General features: G+C 39.8%; 1 protein-coding gene across 1 annotated transcript in view; it reads right to left on the bottom strand.

Annotated features, from left to right (window-relative positions):
• Window positions 1–26,914, bottom strand: part of SMS (spermine synthase) — a 417,092-nt gene that overhangs the window by 184,590 nt on the left and 205,588 nt on the right. Inside the window, exon 5 of the mRNA XM_053706374.1 lies at window positions 8,008–8,183. Within this exon, the coding sequence (XP_053562349.1) occupies window positions 8,008–8,183 (176 nt within the window). The remainder of the gene's footprint in view (window positions 1–8,007; window positions 8,184–26,914) is intronic.

Here is a 26,914-nt window from a genome sequence, read left to right on the forward strand (position 1 = left end):
AAACAAGCTTTCATTATTCAGATAGGGCATGCGATTTTAAACAATTTTATAATTTACTTCTATCACCAATTTTGCTTTGTTCTCTTGGTATTCTTAGTTGAAAGCTAAATCTAGGAGGTTCATAAGCTAATTTCTAAGCCCTTGAAGGCCGCCTCTTAGCTCAGGGCATTTTGACAGTTTTTCACCATTAGAGACTCTTTTCTTTTCACCCTGTGAGGCACTGACTACTTGAGGAGTATAAATGTTGTCAAAACGGCTGAGGGTTGTGCACTTATTATTGCAGTGCCCTACGGCTAGGCTTTGTGTTTCATTATCAATTGTGATTCACTTGCTGTAGCCAGCTTGCATATTGTGCATTTGTCTAAGAGTTACCCAGCTGAGACATACTGCAACTGACAGCGTTCCTGCATACTGCATGTATTTTTATGCCTGAATTTGTACCACGACTCATCTCTATTTATGATGTGCCTGTTTTTTTTATTATATCCTGTGAGTAGCCTGTATACGTGTATGGGGTATCTTTATTAAAATTTGTTTTAATCTGCACTTAGATCTCATCTTTCTCTTATAACTAGAAGGTGTTAGATCATGTGTTTCATATAGATAACACTGTGCGTACGCACATGGAGTTCCTAGGAGCCTGCACTGATTGGCTAAAATGCAAGTCTGTCAAAACTGAAATAAGGGGCAGTTTGCAGAGGCATAGATCCAAGATAATCACAGAGGTATAACGTGTATTAATATAACTGTGTTGGTTATGCAAATCTAGGGAATGGGTAATAAAGGGATTATCTATCTTTTAAAACAATAAATATTCTGGTGTAGACTGTCCCTTTAAGCATAAAGGAATATATAGGACACTACTATGCATAAAAGAAACCTTTTACTGTCTGTATATTTACATACCCCTGAATTAGTTATAGGGATGTGTAAGACTTAATCCTGACCCAAAATAGTAGTAAATGGAATCATAGGAGAAAAGATAATACAGGCAGGCTGTGGCAGACCATTTACAGAGGAACATCCTGTATTGGCTTTCATAAAGAGTTAACTGAGAGGACAATTATAATACATGCTAAGATGAGTACTAAAAATACATAAATAACAGCTATAGGACTGATTAAATACAGTCAGAGCGCATTATTACAGATATAGCAAGCTGATTATAATGTGTAATGGTCAGAAAACATTGTCAGATTGTAACTGAGGTCTCTTCTGTACTCAAACAGTCCCAGAGCCAGAGTGGCATATTGGAATCCCCTAAGTTCGTGTGAGTATCTCACAAATTTTTGTAAATATTTTATTATATATTTTCATGTGACAACACTGAAGAAATGACACTTTGCTACAATGTAAAGTAACGAGTGTACAGCCTGTATAACAGTGTAAATTTGCTGTCCCCTCAAAATAACTCAATACACAGCCATAAATGTCCCCTAAGTGGAAATGTCCAAATTGGGCCCAAAGTGTCAATATTTTGTGTGGCCACCATTATTTTCCAGCACTGCCTTAACCCTCTTGGACATTGAGCTCACCGGAGCTTCACAGGTTGTCACTGGAGTCCTCTTCCACTCCTCCATGACGACATCACAGAGCTGGTGGATGTTAGAGACCTTGTGCTCCCCCACCTTCCGTTTGAGGATGCGCTACAGATGCTCAAAAGGGTTTAGGTCTTGAGACATGCTTGGCCAGTCCATCACCTTTACCCTCAGCTTCTTTAGCAAGGCAGTGGTCGTCTTGAATGTGCGTTTGGGGTCATTATGTTGGAATACTGCCCTGCAGCCCAGTCTCCGAAGGGAGGGGATCATGCTCTGCTTCAGTATGTCACAGTACATGTTGGCATTCATGGTTCCCTCAATGAACTGTAGCTCCCCAGTGCCGGCAGCACTAATGCAGGCCCAGACCATGACACTCCCACCACCATGCTTGACTGTAGGCAAGACACACTTGTCTTTGTACTCCTCACCTTGTCTCCGCCACACAAGCTTGACACCATCTGAACCAAATAAGTTTATCTTGGTCTCATCGGACGACAGGACATGGTTCCAGTAATCCATGTCCTTAGTCTGCTTGTCTTCAGCAAATTGTGTGCATCATCTTTAGAAGAGGCTTCCTTCTGGGAGACGACAGCCATGCAGACCAATTTGATGCAGTGTGCGGCGTATGGTCTAAGCACCGACAGGCTGACCCCCCACCCATTTAACCCCTGCAGCAATGCTGGCAGAACTCATACGTCTATTTCCCAAAGACAACATCTGGATATGACGCTGAGCACGTGCACTTAACTTCTTTGGTTGACCATGGCGAGGCCTGTTCTGAGTGGAACCTGTCCTGTGAAATCGCTGTATGGTCTTGCCCACCGTGCTGCAGCTTAGTTTCAGGGTCTTGGCAATCTTCTTATAGCCTAGGCCATCTTTATGTACAGCAACAATTCTTTTTTCAGATCCTCAGAGAGTTCTTTGCCATGAGGTGCCATGTTGAACTTCCAGTGACCAGTATGAGAGAGTGTGAGAGCGATCACACCAAATTTAACACATCTGCTCCCCATTCACACCTGATACCTTGTAACACTAACAAGTCACATGACACTGGGGAGGGAAAATGGCTAATTGGGCCCAATTTGGACATTTCCACTTTGGGGTGTACTCACTTTTTTTGCCAACGGTTTAGACATTAATGGCTGTGTGTTGAGTTATTTTGAGGGGACAGCAAATTTACACTTCTTCAGTGTTGTCACATGAAAAGATATAATAAAATATTTACAAAAATGTGAGAGCCATATATATATATATATATTAATAGTGCAAGTGTCACTCCCAACCCGTGCACTTTAAAGGGTTATAAATCTTTGCCAAATATTACCAAAACAAAAATACATCATTATAATTATAGATATGTATGCAATAAAATCAACTTACTTTTTTCCTGAAAAGTAGCTTTTAATATCTTTAATTTAAATAAAAATAGGCAGAGTTTACGCAAGATTAATTAATCATCTCCATCCAATAGGCAAGTGTTTCCACCAATTTAATTTAAATATTAATAGGACGCTCTTTATTGAAACCTTGCATGTGCAGACCGGTTGACAATGTCAATAGTTTCCACATAATACAGGTGCTTATACTTTATTTTAGGGATGCACCGAAATTTCGGCCGCAGAAAGTTTCGGCCGAAAATTGCATTTTTGGCTATTTCGGTTTTCGTTTTTTTAGCCTGTTATTTTCGGTAAAATTATTGTGTAGCATGTTTCAAATTTGATGCTAGCCTAGAGCTGCTGTTTAAGTTTATTACTTGACTTTCTGTTCTGCATATAATGAGTTCTCTAGGATTATACTTTATTTGGATAATTAGTAAAAAAAAACCTGTTAAATATGATTCTGTTACATAGAACTAAATGAAGAATAATACAGTATATTGATATTTATAATTGTTTTAAGTAGGGATGCACCAAAATTTTGGTCGCAGAAACATTTCGGCCGAAAATGGCATTATTGTTTGCCTGTTTTTTTTTTTTTCTTGGTAAAATTATTGTGTAGCAAATTATTGTTTTAAGATATTTTTGTCCAATTTCAGTGTGTTACTTTCAATAAAAGTGTGGGATTTTTTTATTGGCTTTAATTATGCAAAAAAAACAAACTAAAAAAAAATAATTTGAAAAAATACATTTTCGGTATCAGTTTCGGTTTTCGGCCAAGTGCATCCTGGATTTTCAGGTTCAGTTTCGGTCCAGAATTTCCATTTCGGTGCATCACTACTTTATTTGCTCAAGGCAAGTATAATAAGAACCCCTAGGCTAACAAGCAAGTTAATTTGATTTTAGTAAAAGTAAGTCAACTCCTAGACTAACGAGCATTTTTTTTAACCCCTAGAAAAACAAGCATTTTTTTTTCTTATAAGGCAGACATCACAGAGTGACTAACCAGCAATTATTTTTAACCCCTAGGCTAACAAGCAAGTTGTTTTGCTCTCACAACAGATTAATCGCAGGTGATGCAAATATTAAAAGCAACAGCAACTTCCGATGTTAATAATTCACTTTAGTCACATCCGAAGTTGCTGTTGCTTTTAATCTTTGCATCTCCTCCAATTATTATGTTGTAAGAACAAAAAAACTTGCTTGTTAGTCTAGGGGTTAAAAATAATTGCTGTGGGTTGTCTACTTTATCATAAGAAAAAAACCCAACATGCTAATTTTTCTAGGGGTTAAAAAAATGCTCGTTAGTCTAGGGATTACTTTCCTTTTACTAAGATCAAATCAAATTGCTTGTTAGCCTAGGGGTTCTTATTATACTTACCTCGAGCAAACTAACAGATGATTTCCCATGCTTTTGCTCCGTGACTCTTCAGCGCTCTGGTGCGCCACTCCCACCAACATCGACGTCACTATCATGAGTCCACCCTGCTTTCCGTGTCAGTATAGTGACACGCTGCATTAGCTAGGTCTGAGGGGCCAAGATGTGCATGCGTTTATTTTACAATAATTATATGCGCATGCGGGTGGCCATGATGATTCTACCTAGGTAGAACATCATTATAGGGCCCACATAATGAGAATAAAATGAATTTGGGGAAATAAAGATTTTAAAAGAGGAATAACTAGAGAATGAGTGAAAACGTTTAACAGGTACTTATTTGAAATATTTAATATATATAATGAAATTTTAAAAATGATTTGAAAAGTTTTTGGGTTTCCTATCCCTTTAAATTTAATTGATCTACAGCTACTGCCGCAGTCCTTTCAGGCTGAGGCAACAAACAATATGAATATGTTGGAGCTATAATCGAGGGAGGCTGAAGAGAGCTACATAAACACATCAATCTAGCAGTGGTATTTCTAGCCTACATCTCAAATCCTGATTTGAGCGCTGAGAAATATGGGCGGATGAATATAGCGAATATATTAAGGGCAATATAGCGCTGAGAAATATGGTTGAGAAAACACGCACAAAAAAGTACTGCACCATCAAACTTACCCAGCATGTGTAAAATGGTACATAACACTATTCCCCAGAGGCTTGTTACTTGTGACGTTCCCTTTTATTACCAGTGTCTAGTCGAAATCTCCAATTACACCCATCATCTCCAATTACATTCATCTGATTGGTTGTGCATCCTGTCCCTCACAGAGACACGGGCCAATCAGATGCGCACTTTAATTCGGCATTAGCGCCTATCTTCACTATCTATTTTTGGATTCACCTGGGGGGTTCAAGGAGGGTAAACCTTATTCCCCAAGGTTCACTTGGGGTGGATGCTAGAGGACCGGCGGGGCAACCCCTAACCCCCCAGACAGAGGCAAAAACAAATAGTGAAAATGGGAGAGTCACAGGAAGTGATGTAATTGGAGATTTCGACGACTTGGAGTTTTTGACAGAACATCGGGAGCGCATTGAAACCCTGTGAACCAGCAGGGAAGGGTTTTCAAGAGAAAGCACGCACATACTTATGATGATGTCCCAGAGTTTTAAGGAGAGACCACAACCCCATATATTAGGCATAAGAAAGGTGTATTAACCCTTAAATAGCCCAAATGACTGAGTGTAGCTGTGTTTAGTCCCCTGGCTATGATATACTATTTGGAGTATTATCTTATAGCCTGTGGGCTATGTGATTGCTGAGAAGTCACTTGCATGTGAGAAGCAACCCACCACTGAGCTTACCAGCAAGATGTCTAGCAGGACAGAGGCCCTTTGCCGCTGAATCCAGTAGAGAGACCATCCAGTGCAGTTACGGGTACTGCAGAGGATATCTGTAGGAAATACCTGTGTCTCCCAGGGGGAGGCTAAAGACAAGTCCCTGCGACGCCTGAGGGTAGTTATGGCTGAATTCCTATAAGGAAATATCGTGCACATACAAGAGTATTCCTATGTTCCTGTATAATTCAGCTGCTGTGAAGTCTCTCTTCTATCTTCTTTGTAAATGATAAGTCCCAGGGAATAAGGGTCTCACATTGGTCTGAGCTCCAAGTAGCTGGAATATCTCTATTCTCAACTATCCTCCTGAGAGACCAAGAACAAACTGAATAGAGAGGGGGGTGGATTTGAAGCTCTTTTATGGGTTTTTGACCTCATCCTAGTGGCGGGTAATAAATCACATATGTTATGGAGGACTATGGAACATCATCATTTTAGGAAAGAAATACTTCACTTCAGTTGAGATATATATATATATATATATATATATATATATATATATATATATATAGCGCTATCTTAACGTCTGCCCGTAAAAGGGGCAAATTTGCCCGTTTACGGGCGCACGTTAAATAACCAGCCATTACAAGTGGCTGGTTAATGCTACCACGAGCTTGTGGTTTCATTTTGTACAAAGTGGAATTAACCAAAAGGTCAGTCCTCTGGTTAAAAATAAAAAAGTTGCACCAAAATAAAGAGGACAGTGCATTAACATAAGAGAAATATATTAGCATCTTTATTTTTATTTAAAAACTGCACATAGCAGTTCTAAGGGGTTAAAGTGAGGGAATGTGGGGTGTTAGAAAAAAAAACGGCACCTTAAGTGAATTTACATGGAGGTCAATGGGGGACACTGTTTTCACTATAACTATAAATATATATGCTTATATACATATATATATATATATATATATGTGTTAACCCTTTCATGACCGGGCTAAAAAGTCTACATCAGAACAGCGTTCCGATATAGACAAATTGAAATCATGCGATCGTGCAAAAGATCGCAAGATTTCAATTATGGGATCGGGTCTGGGGGGCGTCCCTAAGACGCTAGGAATGCCCTCCAGACCGTGATCAAATTCTGCAAGCCTAGTAGGCTTCACGACAGCCGTTTGCGATGACGTTGTATTCCGTCATAACGGCTTTAAAGTCCAGTGCTGTTGTGACGGAATATAACGGCATAACTGCATTAAAAGGTTAATATGTGTATATACTCATATAAACACATAAATAAATATATATATATATATATATATATATATATAAGCATATACAATTATATTTATTTACTGCTGCCCAATTTGCTTCCTGCGCTGCTCTGCTGGAGCCCATGGAAGCACTCTCTCGTGAGCGCTTGGCTTTCGCATTGCCCTGCACTTATAACAGCAGCACACATTTACGTGCAATGGTATTACTGAGTGGAGCGCAAATATTGTGTGCGCGTAAGCTTAATATTGCAGTCCACTCATAATCTGGCCCTTAAGAGCTTAATTGCAGTGTCAGATTTTCTTCAGAATCTATCAATAAAATTGTTTTTTATTGTTCTATCAATTGATTTTTTTTTTTAATTTTTTTTAAGAATCCCTAATTTGTTAGATATTACTGATGTTTTTTTACTGGGTTTCTAGAAAGCCTAGAATAAAACATACATTGCATGTGAACCATGTGATGCAATCTTTATAAACTCATTCTTTATTCTTTAAGTTTATTATACTGCAAGAATGTCATGTTGAATACATTATCATTATTTGAATACTGCTACTTAGACCCCTATTGTAAAAGTGAGTGTAGGAGAAGCCAACAAAACTAACCCCCCCCCCCCCCAAAAAAAAAAAATACTCTTATAAGGAATTAGGTAATCTATATGTTTAACATGGGAAGATGGAAGGACGCTGGGGCATGTAGTAGTTTCACATGAAGCTCATGAAGAAACCTGTAAAGCTTTGTTATATTTAACACCTTAGTAAGTCCTTCAAATCACCATGAAACCAAGGCTTAGATGGTTGCTCATCGACAACTAAAAAGAGAACCAGAAGGTCCATCTAGTTTTTCCATAGTCCAAGAAGTTGACGTGATTGCAGCACAATAGGCAAAATGATATAGCTGCTTAAAAAAGGACTAGACCCTATTTGTTAACTTATTCTTTTATTTACTGGGTACTTAAACAATTTAGAGCTTTCATTAATTATAATAAATTATATTTAACAAACATAATTTAAAACAAACAAAAAACAAAACTAATTAATGGCAAGGTATCTGCTCTGAGTGCAAATATCTAGTTATAAATGAATTGGAGTATGGTAATACTTACTAACATCCCCATTGAGGATAAGAATATTTCCAAACTGCTTAGAGTGTAGAATCTTTATATTCTGATAAGGCGAATCTTCACTGTAAACAACTTCATTTATATCATACTCTACTAAGCGCCCGTCGGCTGTAGGCCAGTATCTATCAACAGTTGCTCCACGGACAAGGGCTGGTAATCTGAAATAAAGATAAATAGGCAAATATAAAGAGAAAAAAGTTAAAACAAACACTAAGGGAATAAATATGCTTTACAAAAAAGTGATCACAGTAAAAATGTATTTACAATAAGGGAAAAGGAATATGTAATGATGACTGATCCAGGCTTGAAATGCAGAGAAAACATTACATTAAGAAAATAAAAAGGTAGTTAAAAAATTGTTTGTATAAAGAACATGTCGCAAAGAACCTTACATTTATAAACATTAGCTAAATATATAATAATTTATAGAAGTTCCCAATCCAAATAAGCAATTTTACTGCATTTATGCTATGTCTGTGGATTGTTGAGATTCGGTAGGCAAAATACATCACCAAATTAAGTAAAAATGGCACCAAACACATCAGTATGGATAATATACATATATATATATATATATATATATATATATATATATATATATATATATATATATATATATATATATATATATACTGTATATATATATCTAAATCTCTCTCCATGGCCCGATGATCGGAAGTGCTACAAGGAGGAGAAATATTCCAATGGATTCGCCAATATATTAAGCGAGCCTGTCAAAATATTCCAAGCTTCTGACATAGCCATATACCCACTAGAAGTATCTATCTAAACTATTAACCTCTATACCGCCTCATATCCACTGCAAGTACCTATAATATTCACCCCTTTACCGCCACATACCCAACGCAAGTACCTATCCTATTAACTTCTATACTGCCACATACCCACCGCAAGTACCTATCATATTAACCCCTATACCGCCACATACCCAACGCAAGTATCTATCATATTAACCCCTATACAGCCACATACCCAACGCAAGTACCTATCTTATTAACCCCTATACCGCCACATACCCACTGCAAGTATTATCCTAATAACCTCTATACCGCAACATACCCACCGCAAGTACTATCCTAATAACCCATATACCATCACATTCCCACCAAGTACTATAGTATTAACACCTAAACCACCACAACCCTCAATGCAAACTAACCATACATATAACACACCTAACGCCCTCTCTAAACTAAACCGTCTTTTAAAAAACATAAAAAAGCCCTAAACTGCCACCCCCCCAATGGGCCCCCGGTGGCAGGAGCCAGTATGAAGAGAAGTATTTAGAAGACCTTAATCTCCTAATCACCCCCCATACCTATATGGGGTTGATTATGTTAGATCCGCTTAGGGGCTAATATTGCATTCTCATGTTTGTATGATGCATATTCTTTTAACATATTGTATAAAAATAAATTTGTATTTATTTTTCATTGTGTTTTTTTTATGGCAAAAAAAAGGGACACTGAACCCACATTTTTTTTCTTTTGTGATTCAGATAGAGCATGACATTTTAAGCAACTTTCTAATTTACTCCTATTATCAAATTTTCTTCATTTTCTTGGTATCTTTATTTGAAATGCAAGAATGTAAGTTTAGATGATGGCCCATTATTGTTGAACAACCTGGGTTGTCCTTGCTGATTGGTGGATAAATTCATCCACCAATACAAAGTGCTATCCAGAGTTCTGAACCCCAAAAAAGCTTAGATGCCTTCTTTTTTATATAAAGATAGCAAGAGAATGAAGAAAAATTGCTAATAGGAGTAAATTAGAAAGTTGCTTAAAATGGCATGCTCTGCTGGCTGAGAATTTCTGAGGGAGGAAGAGGAGGAGCCTGTGCACAAGCAGCAGGCATCGCTTCCCTGCAGCTTTCCTTGTGGCGGTTGTTCGCGCCAGGATCTCCCTCTGTCAAGGGGGGGGGAGAAGTTTGCTGTAGCCACCATTTTCTGAATTACAACCCGGTGTTACCTCTCACAGCGCAACTCCATCAGCGCTGAGGAAAGAAACTTTCAGACCCGGAGCCTGATCTGAAGGCTGCCCGATCAGGCTCCCTTTATGGTCCTTAGAACTAAATAGGAGGACCCCCTCACTTTTGCTTCTTCGTGAGTGGGGTAGATAGACAAAGTTCCTGCTAGCAGACGATATTACTGCTAATTGACCGACACTCACCCTCAGCACTCTGAACCAGGACCCATTTGATATCTACCACTTCAGTGGTCCACATTATCTGTCTGCCGGATCGCGCTCCCTACCCACCGATGATGCGAGTGGGGAGCTGACAGGTTGTGCCGACACAGCGCGACGCCGACCCTTGACCTCCCTATCCGAAGTTGCGGTGCCTCCCCACCGATGCTGCGAGGAGGAGCCAATGATCATGGGCCGCAGTGCTGAGAAAGAGAACATGCTGGAGGCAAGCAGCTGCAGAGAGGTCAGCATCCCTGAACTTGGAGCATAAGGCTTAGACAGAGTCCTACAGAGGCTACTTTGGAGCAGTAGCATAAAGGTACATTCTCCCTTTCATACTTTTAACCGGGAAGAAAAGGCTGAAATCCTGTGAGGGCACCTTGCTGGAGGGGTGAGTGTCAGGTTATGGTTCTCACCATCCTGATATAAAGCACAAACTCAGCAAGTGCTTAACGGGGAAAGAGAGTCCCTAAAAGCAGAATACTTTAAGCTGGTTAATAAACACATAGGGGTCTGAGGAGGAAAAGGACTGTGTAAAAACAGAAAATCCCTCCCATTACTTGATAGACTCCACTTGACTGTATTTACAACTCTACAGTGGTAACCCGTATACAATAGAGACTGATAAGAGGGGCGAGGAAAAGAGAATAAGAAGATAACTCACAAGATTGCATGAACTGTACCTAAGTGCTGATATCTCCTGTATTTTATTTTTCCAAGTACATTGTGGCAATTTCTCTAAGTACACCCCTTCTCTCCTAAGTAGCCTGATTCTAGCTATTTGAGTGCTCCTATCCTCCGGTTGGCTGTTATCTCTGCTCTTTGTTTTTTTTTTGTTTTTTTTTCTCTCATTTTGCTTGTGCTGGACACTCAGCTTAATTTTATTTGGGTCAAAAGAAAGACCTCTATTAGTTATTAAGATAACGCAACTGTCAGCACTCTTGCTCACTGCTAAACCGGTCTACACCAGAAACAATTGAATGTATGCTACATAAGAGATCTACATGTAAAACAAAGGGCACAACTCACAGATTAATTGGTTAGATGTCTACCCTTTTTTTCTGTATATAATATATTCTTTTATAAAGTTTAGGGCAGAGGGGCTGTAACTGATTTGTATCTCTTTAACTAAATAAGAACTTTTTGTTAATAAGTTCATATTGTCGTCACAGTATAGGTTCCCCCAGGGGGTAATACCATCATCTGGATAAATTCCCCTTCAGAAGGGGGAAAATCGACAGTCAGAAATATTGTATTTGTCCCCAAGATAGGGGGAAGATTCAGACTAAGCTAGCATATATATTTTACTTTTTTTTTTTAGCTATTGCTGAGGGATTTCACATATAATATACATATCAGTAGATTAAAACATCCCCCTCACGCTCAGATCAACTAAAAGGCCAATTATTGGTTAAATTGTAAGCAATCCAATTCCAGTTACACAGGTTTATGCAAAGGCATGCATTATCACACTCTCTAAATATCTTCAAAAAGGTTAAAACTGAGAGAGCTAATCTTATAGATAAGATTAGGTTCAGAGAGTGTATACCATAGGGTGGTAAACCCACAAATTAAAGTTTTAAAACCCCCTGTAGAGCGAACTTGGAAGAGAGAGAGGGGAGGAGAGGGAGGGGATAAAAGGAGAAAGAAAACTGTAACACACCTTTCTAACTGGGTATTATGGTCATAAGCTAGGCAAACTGCCTTAAAAAAGGGGAAAGAGGGAGAAAGGGAAAGGAAAAAGAAAACCTCTTAAATCTATGGGCTTTATTTAGAGTGAACACTCTCCATACTTTAGGCAGAGAATAAACTACTGATCAAATAGGGTGTGCATCGTTCGGCGTTGGTTCATTTACCACCCTTTCTTATCGCCATTTCCTGGTCTCCCCATTAATTCAATCACAGGTGTTTCCCTTTTTTTTTTTTTTTTTTTTCTTTCACGTCACTCGAGCACTGTCACATTCACAAGGGGTTCTGGTAATTAGACTATTATCTATTTTCTCCTCTTTTTTTTTTTTTAACTCTTTCACTTTTTTCACGATTCACTCTCCCCAACAAGGGGCTCGATTCCTAACCACACACGATATTCGTTTTTTCCTTTCACTTTATGGATAAATTTATCACTCCTAAACACAATCCAGGCATGGCGTCCAAGAACAGGGAACGCAGGAACAAGAACACGTCAGATGCCTCAACAGAAAACACTAATGAAGGCACTCCATTAAAAGCCCAAAAGATCAATGTACCGCAAGATAGTCAAGATTTGGTAGCAAGCATTCTAGAAGCTATCTCCCCAAAATTTGATTCATTAAGAAATGAAATTAAGCAAGATCTCATATCTTACAGCAGAAATTAGGCAATTTTCTGTAAGATTACAGGAATCAAAATGAGATAATGAAACTACAAGCCAAGATTGACGATCTAGAGAATAGATCCAGGAGAAATAATCTTAGAATAATTGGTTTCCCTGACCCTCTTAAACAAGAAGACCTTATGAACATTGTAACTAAAGTATTACCCACGCTGCTAAAAATTCCTCCATCCCACGCTCCTATCTTGATCAAAAGAGTCCACCGTTTGGGGAGAGCTACAGAAAACCCAATCAACACAAATAGACCTAGACCAATTATAACAAGGTTTTTAAACTTTCAAGATAAAATGTTATACCTTCACTTTTATCGCAAAAATCAGCCAATCATGTTTGAAGGTAATAAAATTCTCCTCTTCCAGGACTTCTCAATTGAGACCTCCAGGAAAAGGAGAGAGCTCTCCCCAATATGTGGAAGATTGATCAGGGAAGGCTGGCAAGCTACTGTTGTATACCCTGCTAGACTAAAGCTATTCTATAAGGAGCAAATTTATTTTTTTGACTCTGCCGAAGAAGCAGTGAAAAAAATAGCAGAATATGGGATTAAATATTAATAGTACGGTGGGTGGCTCAACTCGGTTGTAAATAAAAATGTTTTATTATTTTTATAGGTTTGGTTGCTGGTGGGTTTTTTTTTTTTTTTTTTCTCTTTCTTCCCTTCCTCCCTCTCTCTCGTTCTCCTCTCCTCTACTCAACTTCCCCTAGCCCTCTTATTGTCGTCTGCTATCCCTCCGCGATGTCTAGATCCTATGATAGAATTTAGCTAGGAACATTAAGCGGAAGACAATTCTTTCCCATCTTCAAAAATTAAATACTACAATTGCACTCCTCCAGGAAACACACCTGAATACAGAGGAATCAATAAAGTTAAAAAATTCTTGGGTATCGGAGGTACTTTTCACGCCCTCGTTAAATAGAAAGAAAGGCGTTGCTATTCTCTTAGGGAAAAAGTTAGCTTATGAAAAATTGCTTATTATAACAGATCCAGACAGCAGATATTTAATCTTAAAAATAAAAATTCTGGGGTCAATTTATACCATTTGCAACCTCTACGCTCCAAATGTAATTGATTATCAATTTTGGGATACTCTCCAAGCTCAACTCCTCCAGATTATGGAGGGTCAAGTAGTCATAGCCGGTGACTTCAATATGTCTCCTTTTTCTTTGGATAGATATAGATATAAAGGTATAATCAGAAAGACAAAGGCCTAGATTCGGAGTTTTGTCGGTAACGACCCGAAAAACTAACGCCGGCTTTTTTCTGGCCGCACCATAAAAATAACTCTGGTATCGAGAGTCCACATAAAGGCTGCGTTAGGCTCCAAAAAAGGAGCGTAGAGCATTTTTAACGCAGCTTCAACTCTCGATACCAGAGTTGCTTACGGACGCGGCCAGCCTCAAAAACGTGCTCGTGCACGATTCCCCCATAGGAAACAATGGGGCTGTTTGAGCTGAAAAAAAAACAAACACCTGCAAAAAAGTCGCGTTCAGCTCCTAACGCAGCCCCATTGTTTGCTATGCGGTAACCCTTCCTACGTCTGCACTTAACACTCTAACATGTACCCCGAGTCTAAACACCCCTAACCTTACACTTATTAGCCCCTAATCTGCCGCCCCCGCTATCGCTGACCCCTGCATATTATTATTAACCCCTAATCTTCCGCTCCGTAAACCGCTGCTACTTACATTATCCCTATGTACCCCTAATCTGCTGCCCCTAACACCGCCGACCCCTATATTATATTTATTAACCCCTAATCTGCCCCCCACAACGTCGCCTCCACCTGCCTACACTTATTAACCCCTAATCTGCCGACCGGACCTGAGCGCTACTATAATAAAGTTATTAACCCCTAATCCGCCTCACTAACCCTATCATAAATAGTATTAACCCCTAATCTGCCCTCCCTAACATCGCCGACACCTAACTTCAATTATTAACCCCTAATCTGCCGACCGAATCTCGCCGCTATTCTAATAAATGTATTAACCCCTAAAGCTAAATCTAACCCTAATACTAACACCCCCCTAAGTTAAATATAATTTAAATCTAACGAAATTAATTAACTCTTATTAAATAAATTATTCCAATTTAAAGCTAAATACTTACCTGTAAAATAAATCCTAAAATAGCTATAATATAATTATAATTTATATTGTAGCTATATTAGGATTTATATTTATTTTACAGGTAACTTTGTATTTATTTTAACCAGGTACAATAGCTATTAAATAGTTAAGAACTATTTAATAGCTAAATAGTTAAAATAATTACAAATTTACCTGTAAAAGAAATCCTAACCTAAGTTACAATTAAACCTAACACTAGACTATCAATAAATTAATTAAATAAACTACCTACAATTAACCTAACACTACACTATCAATAAATTAATTAAATACAATTGCTACAAAGAAATACAATTAAATAAACTAGCTAAAGTACAAAAAATAAAAAAGAACTAAGTTACAAAAAATAAAAAAATATTTACAAACATAAGAAAAATATTACAACAATTACACCTACTCTAAGCCCCCTAATAAAATAACAAAGCCCCCCAAAATAAAAAAACGCCCTACCCTATTCTAAATTACTAAAGTTCAAAGCTCTTTTACCTTACCAGCCCTGAACAGGGCCCTTTGCGGGGCATGCCCCAAGAAATTCAGCTCTTTTGCCTGTAAAAAAAAACATACAATACCCCCCCCAACATTACAACCCACCACCCACATACCCCTAATCTAACCCAAACCCCCTTAAATAAACCTAACACTAAGCCCCTGAAGATCATCCTACCTTGTCTTCACCATACCAGGGTCACTGATCAGTCCAGAAGAGCTCCTCCGATGTCCTGATCCAAGCCCAAGCGGGGGGCTGAAGAGGTCCATGATCCGGCTGAAGTCTTCATCCAAGCGGGCCAGAAGAGGTCTTCCATCCGATTGAAGTCTTCATCCAAGCGGCATCCATCCGGAGCGAAGCGGCAGCATCCTGAAGACCTCCACCGCGGAACATCCATCCTGGCCGACGACTGAACGACGAATGACGGTTCCTTTAAATGACGTCATCCAAGATGGCGTCCCTCGAATTCCGATTGGCTGATAGGATTCTATCAGCCAATCGTAATTAAGGTAGGAATATTCTGATTGGCTGATGGAATCAGCCAATCAGAATCAAGTTCAATCCGATTGGCTGATCCAATCAGCCAATCAGATTGAGCTTGCATTCTATTGGCTGATCGGAACAGCCAATAGAATGCGAGCTCAATCTGATTGGCTGATCGGATCAGCCAATCGGATTGAACTTGATTCTGATTGGCTGATTCCATCAGCCAATCAGAATATTCCTACCTTAATTCCGATTGGCTGATAGAATCCTATCAGCCAATAGGAATTCGAGGGACGCCATCTTGGATGACGTCATTTAAAGGAACCGTCATTCGTCATTCAGTCGTCGGCCAGGATGGATGTTCCGCGGTGGAGGTCTTCAGGATGCTGCCGCTTCGCTCCGGATGGATGCCGCTTGAAGACTTCAATCGGATGGAAGACCTCTTCTGGCCCGCTTGGATGAAGACTTCAGCCAGATCATGGACCTCTTCAGCCCCCCGCTTGGGCTTGGATCAGGACATCGGAGGAGCTCTTCTGGACCGATCGGTGAACCTGGTATGGTGAAGACAAGGTAGGATGATCTTCAGGGGCTTAGTGTTAGGTTTATTTAAGGGGGTTTGGGTTAGATTAGGGGTATGTGGGTGGTGGGTTGTAATGTTGGGGGGCTTGGGTATTGTATGTTTTTTTTTACAGGCAAAAGAGCTGAACTTCTTGGGGCATGCCCCGCAAAGGGCCCTGTTCAGGGCTGGTAAGGTAAAAGAGCTTTGAACTTTAGTAATTTTAGAATAGGGTAGGGCATTTTTTTATTTTGGGGGGCTTTGTTATTTTATTAGGGGGCTTAGAGTAGGTGTAATTAGTTTAAAATTGTTGTAATATTTTTCTTATGTTTGTAAATAATTTTTTATTTTTTGTAACTTAGTTCTTTTTTATTTTTTGTACTTTAGCTAGTTTATTTAATTGTATTTCTTTGTAGCAATTGTATTTAATTAATTTATTGATAGTGTAGTGTTAGGTTTATTTGTAACTTAGGTTAGGATTTATTTTACAGGTAAATTTGTAATTATTTTAACTATTTTAGCTATTAAATAGTTCTTAACTATTTAATAGCTATTGTACCTGGTTAAAATAAATACAAAGTTACCTGTAAAATAAATATAAATCCTAAAATAGCTATAATATAATTATAATTTATATTGTAGCTATATTAGGATTTATTTTACAGGTAAGTATTTAGCTTTAAATTGGAATAATTTATTTAATAAGAGTTAATTAATTTCGTTAGATTTAAATTATATTTAACTTAGGGGGGTGTTAGTATTAGGGTTAGACTTAGCTTTAGGGGTTAATACATTTATTAGAATAGCGGCGAGATTTGGTCGGCAGATTAGGGGTTAATAATTTAAGTTAGGTGTCGGCGATGTTAGGGAGGGCAGATTAGGGGTTAATACTATTTATGATAGGGTTAGTGAGGCGGATTAGGGGTTAATAACTTTATTATAGTAGCGCTCAGGTCCGGTCGGCAGATTAGGGGTTAATAAGTGTAGGCAGGTGGAGGCGACGTTGTGGGGGGCAGATTAGGGGTTAATAAATATAATAACATAATTTATGCTTACCTGATAAATTCCTTTCTTCTGTAGTGTGATCAGTCCACGGGTCATCATTACTTCTGGGATATTAACTCCTCCCCAACAGGAAGTGCAAGAGGATTCACCCAGCAGAGCTGCATATAGCTCCTCCCCTCTACGTCACTCCCAGTCATTCGACCAAGGACCAACAAGAAAGGAAAAGCCAAGGGTGAAGTGGTGACTGGAGTATAAATTAAAAAATATTCACCTGCCTTAAAACAGGGCGGGCCGTGGACTGATCACACTACAGAAGAAAGGAATTTATCAGGTAAGCATAAATTATGTTTTCTTCTGTTAAGTGTGATCAGTCCACGGGTCATCATTACTTCTGGGATACCAATACCAAAGCAAAAGTACACGGATGACGGGAGGGATAGGCAGGCTCTTTATACAGAAGGAACCACTGCCTGAAGAACCTTTCTCCCAAAAATAGCCTCCGATGAAGCAATAGTGTCAAATTTGTAAAATTTGGAAAAAGTATGAAGCGAAGACCAAGTTGCAGCCTTGCAAATCTGTTCAACAGAGGCCTCATTCTTAAAGGCCCAAGTAGAAGCCACAGCTCTAGTGGAATGAGCTGTAATCCTTTCAGGAGGCTGCTGTCCAGCAGTCTCATAAGCTAAACGAATTATGCTACGAAGCCAAAAAGAAAGAGAGGTAGCAGAAGCCTTTTGACCTCTCCTCTGCCCAGAGTAAACGACAAACAGTGAAGACGTTTGTCGAAATTCCTTAGTTGCCTGTAAGTAAGATTTTAGAGCACGGACTACATCCAGGTTGTGCAGTAGACGTTCCTTCTTCGAAGAAGGATTTGGGCATAAAGAAGGAACAACAATCTCTTGATTGATATTCCTGTTAGTAACTACCTTAGGTAAGAACCCAGGTTTAGTACGCAGAACTACCTTATCCGAATGAAAAATCAAATAAGGAGAATCACAATGTAAGGCTGATAACTCAGAGACTCTTCGAGCCGAGGAAATAGCCATTAAAAATAGAACTTTCCAAGATAACAACTTTATATCAATGGAATGAAGGGGTTCAAACGGAACGCCCTGTAAAACATTAAGAACAAGGTTTAAACTCCATGGTGGAGCAACCGTTTTAAACACAGGCTTAATCCTGGCCAAAGCCTGACAAAAAGCCTGGACGTCAGGAACTTCTGACAGACGTTTGTGTAAAAGAATGGACAGAGCTGAGATCTGTCCCTTTAATGAACTAGCGGATAAACCCTTTTCTAAACCTTCTTGTAGAAAAGACAATATCCTAGGAATCCTAACCTTACTCCAAGAGTAACCTTTGGATTCACACCAATATAGGTATTTACGCCATATCTTATGGTAAATCTTTCTGGTAACAGGTTTCCTAGCCTGTATTAAGGTATCAATAACTGACCCAGCGGCGGAAATCAAGCGTTCAATTTCCAAGCAGTCAGCTTCAGAGAAGTTAGACTTTGATGTTTGAAGGGACCCTGAATCAGAAGGTCCTGTTTCAGAGGTAGAGACCAAGGTGGACAGGATGACATGTCCACCAGATCTGCATACCAAGTCCTGCGTGGCCACGCAGGTGCTATTAGAATCACTGATGCTCTCTCTTGTTTGATTCTGGCAATCAATCGAGGAAGCATCGGGAAGGGTGGAAACACGTAAGCCATCCTGAAGTCCCAAGGTGCTGTCAGGGCATCTATCAGGACTGCTTCTGGATCCCTGGATCTGGACCCGTAACGAGGAAGCTTGGCGTTCTGTCGAGACGCCATGAGATCTATCTCTGGTTTGCCCCAACGTCGAAGTATTTGGGCAAAGACCTCCGGATGAAGTTCCCACTCCCCCGGATGAAAAGTCTGACGACTTAAGAAATCCGCCTCCCAGTTCTCCACTCCCGGGATGTGGATTGCTGACAGGTGGCAAGAGTGAGACTCTGCCCAGCGAATTATCTTTGATACTTCCATCATAGCTAGGGAGCTTCGTGTCCCTCCCTGATGGTTGATGTAAGCTACAGTCGTGATATTGTCCGACTGAAACCTGATGAAACCCCGCGTTGTCAACTGGGGCCAAGCCAGGAGGGCATTGAAAACTGCTCTCAATTCCAGAATGTTTATTGGCAGGAGACTCTCCTCCTGACTCCATTGTCCCTGAGCTTTCAGAGAATTCCAGACGGCACCCCAACCTAGAAGGCTGGCGTCTGTTGTTACAATTGTCCAGTCTGGTCTGCTGAATGGCATCCCCCTGGACAGATGTGGCCGAGAAAGCCACCAAAGAAGAGAATTTCTGGTCTCTTGATCCAGATTCAGAGAAGGGGATAAGTCTGAGTAATCCCCATTCCACTGACTTAGCATGCACAGTTGCAGTGGTCTGAGGTGTAGGCGTGCAAAGGGTACTATGTCCATTGCCGCTACCATTAAGCCGATTACCTCCATGCATTGAGCCACTGACGGGTGTTGAATGGAATGAAGGGTGCGGCAAGCACTTTGAAGTCTTGTTAACCTGTCCTCTGTCAGGTAAATCTTCATTTTTACAGAATCTATAAGAGTCCCCAGGAAGGGAACTCTTGTGAGTGGAACGAGTGAACTTTTCTTTTCGTTCACCTTCCATCCATGTGACCTTAGAAATGCCAGTACTAACTCTGTATGAGACTTGGCAGTTTGAAAGCTTGAAGCTTGAATCAGAATGTCGTCTAGGTATGGAGCTACCGAGATTCCCCGCGGTCTTAGTACCGCCAGAAGAGCACCCAGAACCTTTGTGAAGATTCTTGGAGCTGTAGCCAATCCGAATGGAAGAGCCACAAACTGGTAATGCCTGTCTAGGAAGGCAAACCTTAGGTACCGGTAATGATCTTTGTGAATCGGTATGTGAAGGTAAGCATCTTTTAAATCTACAGTGGTCATGTACTGACCCTCTTGGATCATAGGTAAAATTGTCCGAATAGTCTCCATCTTGAACGATGGAACTCTTAGGAACTTGTTTAGGATCTTTAAGTCCAGGATTGGTCTGAAAGTTCCCTCTTTTTTGGGAACCACAAACAGATTTGAGTAAAACCCCTGTCCCTGTTCCGATCGTGGAACTGGGTGGATTACTCCCATTAACAAGAGCTCTTGTACGCAGCGTAGAAACGCCTCTTTCTTTGTCTGGATTGTTGACAACCTTGACAGATGAAATCTCTCTCTTGGAGGAGAGGATTTGAAGTCCAGAAGGTATCCCTGAGATATTATTTCTAGCGCCCAGGGATCCTGGACATCTCTTGCCCAAGCCTGGGCGAAGAGAGAAAGCCTGCCCCCCACTAGATCCGATCCCGGATCGGGGGCCCTCAATTCATGCCGTTTTAGGGGCAGCAGTAGGTTTCCTGGTCTGCTTGCCCTTGTTCCAGGACTGGTTAGGTTTCCAGCCTTGTCTGTAGCGAGCAACAGCTCCTTCCTGTTTTGGTGCAGAGGAAGTTGATGCTGCTCCTGCTTTGAAATTACGAAAGGAACGAAAATTAGACTGTCTAGTCTTAGTTTTGGCTTTGTCCTGAGGCAGGGCATGGCCTTTACCTCCTGTAATGTCAGCGATAATCTCTTTCAACCCGGGCCCGAATAAGGTCTGCCCTTTGAAAGGTATATTAAGCAATTTAGACTTAGAAGTAACATCAGCTGACCAGGATTTTAGCCACAGCGCCCTGCGTGCCTGAATGGCGAATCCTGAATTCTTCGCCGTAAGTTTAGTTAGATGTACTACGGCCTCCGAAATGAATGAATTAGCTAGTTTAAGGACTCTAAACCTGTCCTTAATGTCGTCCAGAGTAGCTGAACTAATGTTCTCTTCCAGAGACTCAATCCAGAACGCCGCTGCAGCCGTGATCGGCGCAATGCATGCAAGGGGTTGCAATATAAAACCTTGTTGAACAAACATTTTCTTAAGGTAACCCTCTAATTTTTTATCCATTGGATCTGAAAAGGCACAGCTATCCTCCACCGGGATAGTGGTACGCTTAGCTAAAGTAGAAACTGCTCCCTCTACCTTAGGGACCGTTTGCCATAAGTCCCGTGTGGTGGCGTCTATTGGAAACATTTTTCTAAATATCGGAGGGGGTGAGAACGGCACACCGGGTCTATCCCACTCCTTAGAAACAATTTCAGTAATTTTATAAGGTATAGGAAAAACCTCAGTACTCGTCGGTACCGCAAAATATTTATCCAACCTACACATTTTCTCTGGTATTGCAACTGTGTTACAATCATTCAGAGCCGCTAACACCTCCCCTAGTAATACACGGAGGTTTTCCAGTTTAAATTTAAAATTTGAAATATCTGAATCCAGTCTGTTTGGATCAGAACCGTCACCCACAGAATGAAGTTCTCCGTCCTCATGTTCTGCAACCTGTGACGCAGTGTCTGACATGGCCCTAATATTATCAGCGCACTCTGTTCTCACCCCAGAGTGATCACGCTTACCCCTTAGTTCTGGTAATTTAGCCAAAACTTCAGTCATAACAGAAGCCATATCCTGTAATGTGATTTGTAATGGCCGCCCAGATGTACTCGGCGCTACAATATCACGCACCTCCCGAGCGGGAGATGCAGGTACTGGCACGTGAGGCGAGTTAGTCGGCATAACTCTCCCCTCGTTGTTTGGTGAAATTTGTTCAATTTGTACAGATTGACTTTTATTTAAAGTAGCATCAATACAGTTAGTACATAAATTTCTATTGGGCTCCACTTTGGCATTGCAACAAATGACACAGGTATCATCCTCTGAATCAGACATGTTTAACACACTAGCAAATAAACTTGCAACTTGGAATACAATTCAATTAAAAACGTACTGTGCCTTTAAGAAGCACAGAAAATCTATGACAGTTGAAAATTAATAAATTGAAACAGTTATAGCCTCAATCCTTGTAAACAACACAACTTTAGCAAAGGTTTAATCCCAATAGCAAAGATAACAAATTCTGAAAGCAGGAAACAATTACAGAATAAACGTTTTTTTATCACAGTCAACTATAATTCTCACAGCTCTGCTGAGAGAAATTACCTCCCTCAAAATAAGTTTGAAGACCCCTGAGTTCTGTAGAGATGAACCGGATCATGCAGGAAATACAATGAGCTGCTGACTGAAATAACTGATGCATAGAAAAAGCGCCAAAAACCGCCCCTCCCCCTCACACACAGCAGTGAGAGAGAACAGAAACTGACAGAAAAAGATTAAGCAACTGCCAAGTGGAAAAATGGTGCCCAAACATTTATTCACTCAGTACCTCAGCAAATGAAAACGATTTTACATTCCAGCAAAAACGTTAAACATAATTTCTAGTTATTAAACAGCTTTATGTACTTCTTACAGTGTAATTCTAGTGAAGTACCATTCCCCAGAATACTGAAGTGTAAAGTATACATACATGACATTATCTCGGTATGGCAGGATTTTCTCATCAATTCCATTGTCAGAAAATAAAAGCTGCTACATACCTCTATGCAGATTCATCTGCCCGCTGTCCCCTGATCTGAAGTTTACCTCTCCTCAGATGGCCGAGAAACAGCAATATGATCTTAACTACTCCGGCTAAAATCATAGCAAAAACTCTGGTAGATTCTTCTTCAAACTCTGCCAGAGAGGTAATAACACACTCCGGTGCTATTTTAAAATAACAAACTTTTGATTGAAGATATAAAACTAAGTATAATCACCATAGCCCTCTCACACCTCCTATCTAGTCGTTGGGTGCAAGAGAATGACTGGGAGTGACGTAGAGGGGAGGAGCTATATGCAGCTCTGCTGGGTGAATCCTCTTGCACTTCCTGTTGGGGAGGAGTTAATATCCCAGAAGTAATGATGACCCGTGGACTGATCACACTTAACAGAAGAAATAGGGGTCGGCGGTGTTAGGGGCAGCAGATTAGGGGTACATAAGGATAACGTAGGTGGCGGCGCTTTGCGGTCGGCAGATTAGGGGTTAATAAGTGTAGGCAGGTGGAGGCGACATTGAGGGGGGCAGATTAGGGGTTAATAAATATAATACAGGGGTCGGCGGTGTTAGGGGCAGCAGATTAGGGGTACATAAGGATAATGTAGGTGGCGGTCGGCAGATTAGGGGTTAAAAAATTTTTTTCGAGTGTCGGCGATGTGGGGGGGACCTCAGTTTAGGGGTACATAGGTAGTTTATGGGTGTTAGTGTACTTTAGAGTACAGTAGTTAAGAGCTTTAGAAACCGGCGTTAGCCCAGAAAGCTCTTAACTACTGACTTTTTTCCTGCGGCTGGAGTTTTGTCGTTAGATGTCTAACGCTCACTTCAGAAACGACTCTAAATACCGGAGTTAGAAAGATCCCATTGAAAAGATAGGATACGCAATTTACGTAAGGGGATCTGCGGTATGGAAAAGTTGCGGCTGGAAAGTGAGCGTTAGACCCTATTTTGAGTGACTCCAAATACCGGCGGTAGCCTAAAACCAGCGTTAGGAGCCTCTAACGCTGGTTTTCACGGCTAACGCCAAACTCTAAATCTAGGCCAAAAAAGGATAACCTCGAAATGAAGCTATTCAAAAACATTTATCAAACATTAGCAGTAAGAGATGTGTGGAGGGCTCAGAACCCTGATAGTAAGGCTTACTTGTGTCACTCGAGAGCTACTAAAAGTCTTTCCAGGATAGACCTAATGTTAATAAATGATAGTTGTTATCAAGCAGGACCCAAAGCAACCATAGCAGATATCTGCATATCTGACCACGCTCCAATAATGCTGGACATTACAACCCAGAAGAAGAATCGTGGTGGTACACGCTTCTTCTATCCAAAATATCTCAGTAATAACATAAAATTTAAAAATTGGCTAAAGAGTAGAGTGGAAGAGTTTTTTAGGCTTAATGAAGGCTCTGTATTTAGCCCCTCGATTCTGTGGGAATCAGCAAAGGCGGTCTTGAGGGGTGATATCATAGCATATATAGCTAAATTTGATCGTGAGTCTAAACAGAAAGAAAGACAATTAATAGCCTCAGTGGCTAACGCATATAACACCTATTTGAATACTTCTAACGAGGTTAACTGGAATAATTATATCAGAGAAAAAAAGAAACGCAATTCATATATCACATCAAGAACAGTGCATTCAGAATTAAAATATCAATCTAACTTATACAAATATGGCAACAAGGCAGGCAAAATGTTATCGAGCCTGGTAAAAAATTTCAGACAATCAAACACAATTGAATATTTGCAGGTTGAAAATAGTCGTTTAACCTCAACAGAAGACATTCTGGATTCATTTTTTCAATACTACAAGGAGATCTATGCTCCATCATCGATGGATAAAGAAGCACAGGAGAGGTTTTGGGATAAGCTTCCTGTTATGAAAGCTAAAGCTGAGTTCATAACTAACTTAAATGCGCCAATATCTGAACCAGAAGTCTTACAGTCAATACGGGAACTAAAGATGGAGAAAGCACCAGGCCCAGATGCAATTCCTAATGAATTTTACAAAAGCCTAGATGAGACAATTGCCCCCTATCTTACTAATCTATTCAATTTTTTTTCGGCGAGAATACTCAAATCCCGCCTAATTTTCTAGAGTCACATACTATTTTCATATTAAAACCTGGCAAGAGCCCGCAAAATAGAGAATCATACAGACCCATAGCACTGCTAAACTCTGATTACAAAATTTTCACATCTATACTTGCCAAAAGGTTGCAAAAGGGACTAGCTGAGATCATACACAAAGATCAAGCAGGGTTCTTGCACAATCGCAGCTCAGCCGCCAAGATAAGACAACTCCTTTTAGTGGTTGACTATTTCAAAAATTCTGAGGATAAACTTCAAACATCATATCCAGATGCAGCAATACTCGCAATAGACGCCGAAAAAGCCTTTGATAGGGTCAATCACTATCACCTATTTAACACACTAAGCAGGTTCGGTCTGTCAAACAACTTCCTTAATTTAGTTAAAAACATCTGCACAAAAGCATCAACAAGTTTAGTCATCCATGGTTAGCTGTCGGGTAAAATCAAGTTAGAAAAAGGTACTAGACAAGGGTGTCCCTTATCACCCTTGTTATTTGATCTAGCAATTGAGCCGTTAGCTATTTTGATAAGGCAAAAAATAGAAGGTATTGCAATTGGTAAGAAAGAGGCTAAAGTGGCGTTGTACGCTGATGATGTGCTGGTTTATATAGCCAATACCAATAAGAATACCCCCAAGTTATTAAATATAATTGATACCTTTGGCCTCTTCTCAGGATATAAAATGAATACTACTAAATCGGAAATACTTTGGCTAAGGGTAAAAAATAATTCTCTAATCGATAATCCGCTCAAAGTAGTTTCTAATTCATTTAGATATCTTGGGATTTTTGTTTCAGCAAATCCATTAGAATAGTACTCATTAAATTTTACCCCTATTCTTTAGCAAGCAATACAACAAATGAGGAATTGGCAAAATCTTCCCCTCTCAATAGCAGGACGAATAGCACTCTTTAAAATGGTTATGTTACCAAAGATTTCCTATCTGTTTCAAAATCTTCCATTAATTTTAAAAGCATACGATGTTACGAAGTTTAATACAGCCCTTCGTAATTTTATTTGGCAAGCCAAGAAACCCAGAATCTCCTTAAAGAGATTAACACTTCCTAAACAAAAAGGAGGAATGGCGCTACCTGATTTACTTTTATACAACTTGGTCTTTCTCGGGCGTATTGCGTCGGATTGGATTGCAGAATCAAATCATTTTTCGGATTATGATCTTGAACATAGCGTGACAAAGCCATTCTCGCCAATATCGCTTTTACACATTCCTCTCCAACAATTCCCTAAACGAATAAAGGATTTGAAGACTATCTATACGATACTTAAAGCCTGGGGGAAAATTGGCTCCCACATCCAGATAAATACTCAAATACCTACTTATCAAACGTTCTTAGGGAATCCAGAGTTCCAAGAGGGAACACAAGATCAAATTTTACTTCGTTGGCATAACCAAGGATTAACGAGAGTTTCTCACCTCTTTAAGCAAGAATCAGGTGTCATCAAGGTGTTCGAAGAATTGAAATTGGAATTTAACCTAAGAAATCGGGAATTTTTTATGTACTTACAAACTAGGCACTATGCATGGCACTTAATTAATAAACATAACTGGAAATGGTCATGGGGCAAGCTGGATAACACTAAATAAAGCGGGTCTCTTCTCCATAGCCCCATGGTACAATCTTCTTGTTTCATACAAAGGAGATGAAAATCTAATGAGTATAGCTCAAAAATGGGTAAATCAGGTTAACGTAAGTAGTGAATTACAAGTGGCCAGGTCAATTCAATTATCGCTGGAAGCAACCATGGCTGAGACCTGGAGAGAATCACACTTAAAACTTTTATATCGTACATATTACACACCGGAGAGGGGTTACAGATGGTATAACATGAATTTTAATAAATGCCCCAAATGTAGCCTCCCTGCAGCGGATTTAGTCCACATGTTATGGGAATGTCCAAGAATCAAACAGTTCTGGTATAAATTAGAATACTGGCTAAACAAGTCATTAAAAATTATTCCTCACAAAATGTCTTTGGTCAATGCTGTCTTTCTAGTTGACAAAAATAATAATTACACGGACTCTAAAATTGTAAACCTAGTCAT

This window comes from Bombina bombina, chromosome 3 (assembly GCF_027579735.1).
Source record: "Bombina bombina isolate aBomBom1 chromosome 3, aBomBom1.pri, whole genome shotgun sequence".
In the NCBI taxonomy this organism is placed as follows: Eukaryota; Metazoa; Chordata; class Amphibia; order Anura; family Bombinatoridae; genus Bombina; species Bombina bombina.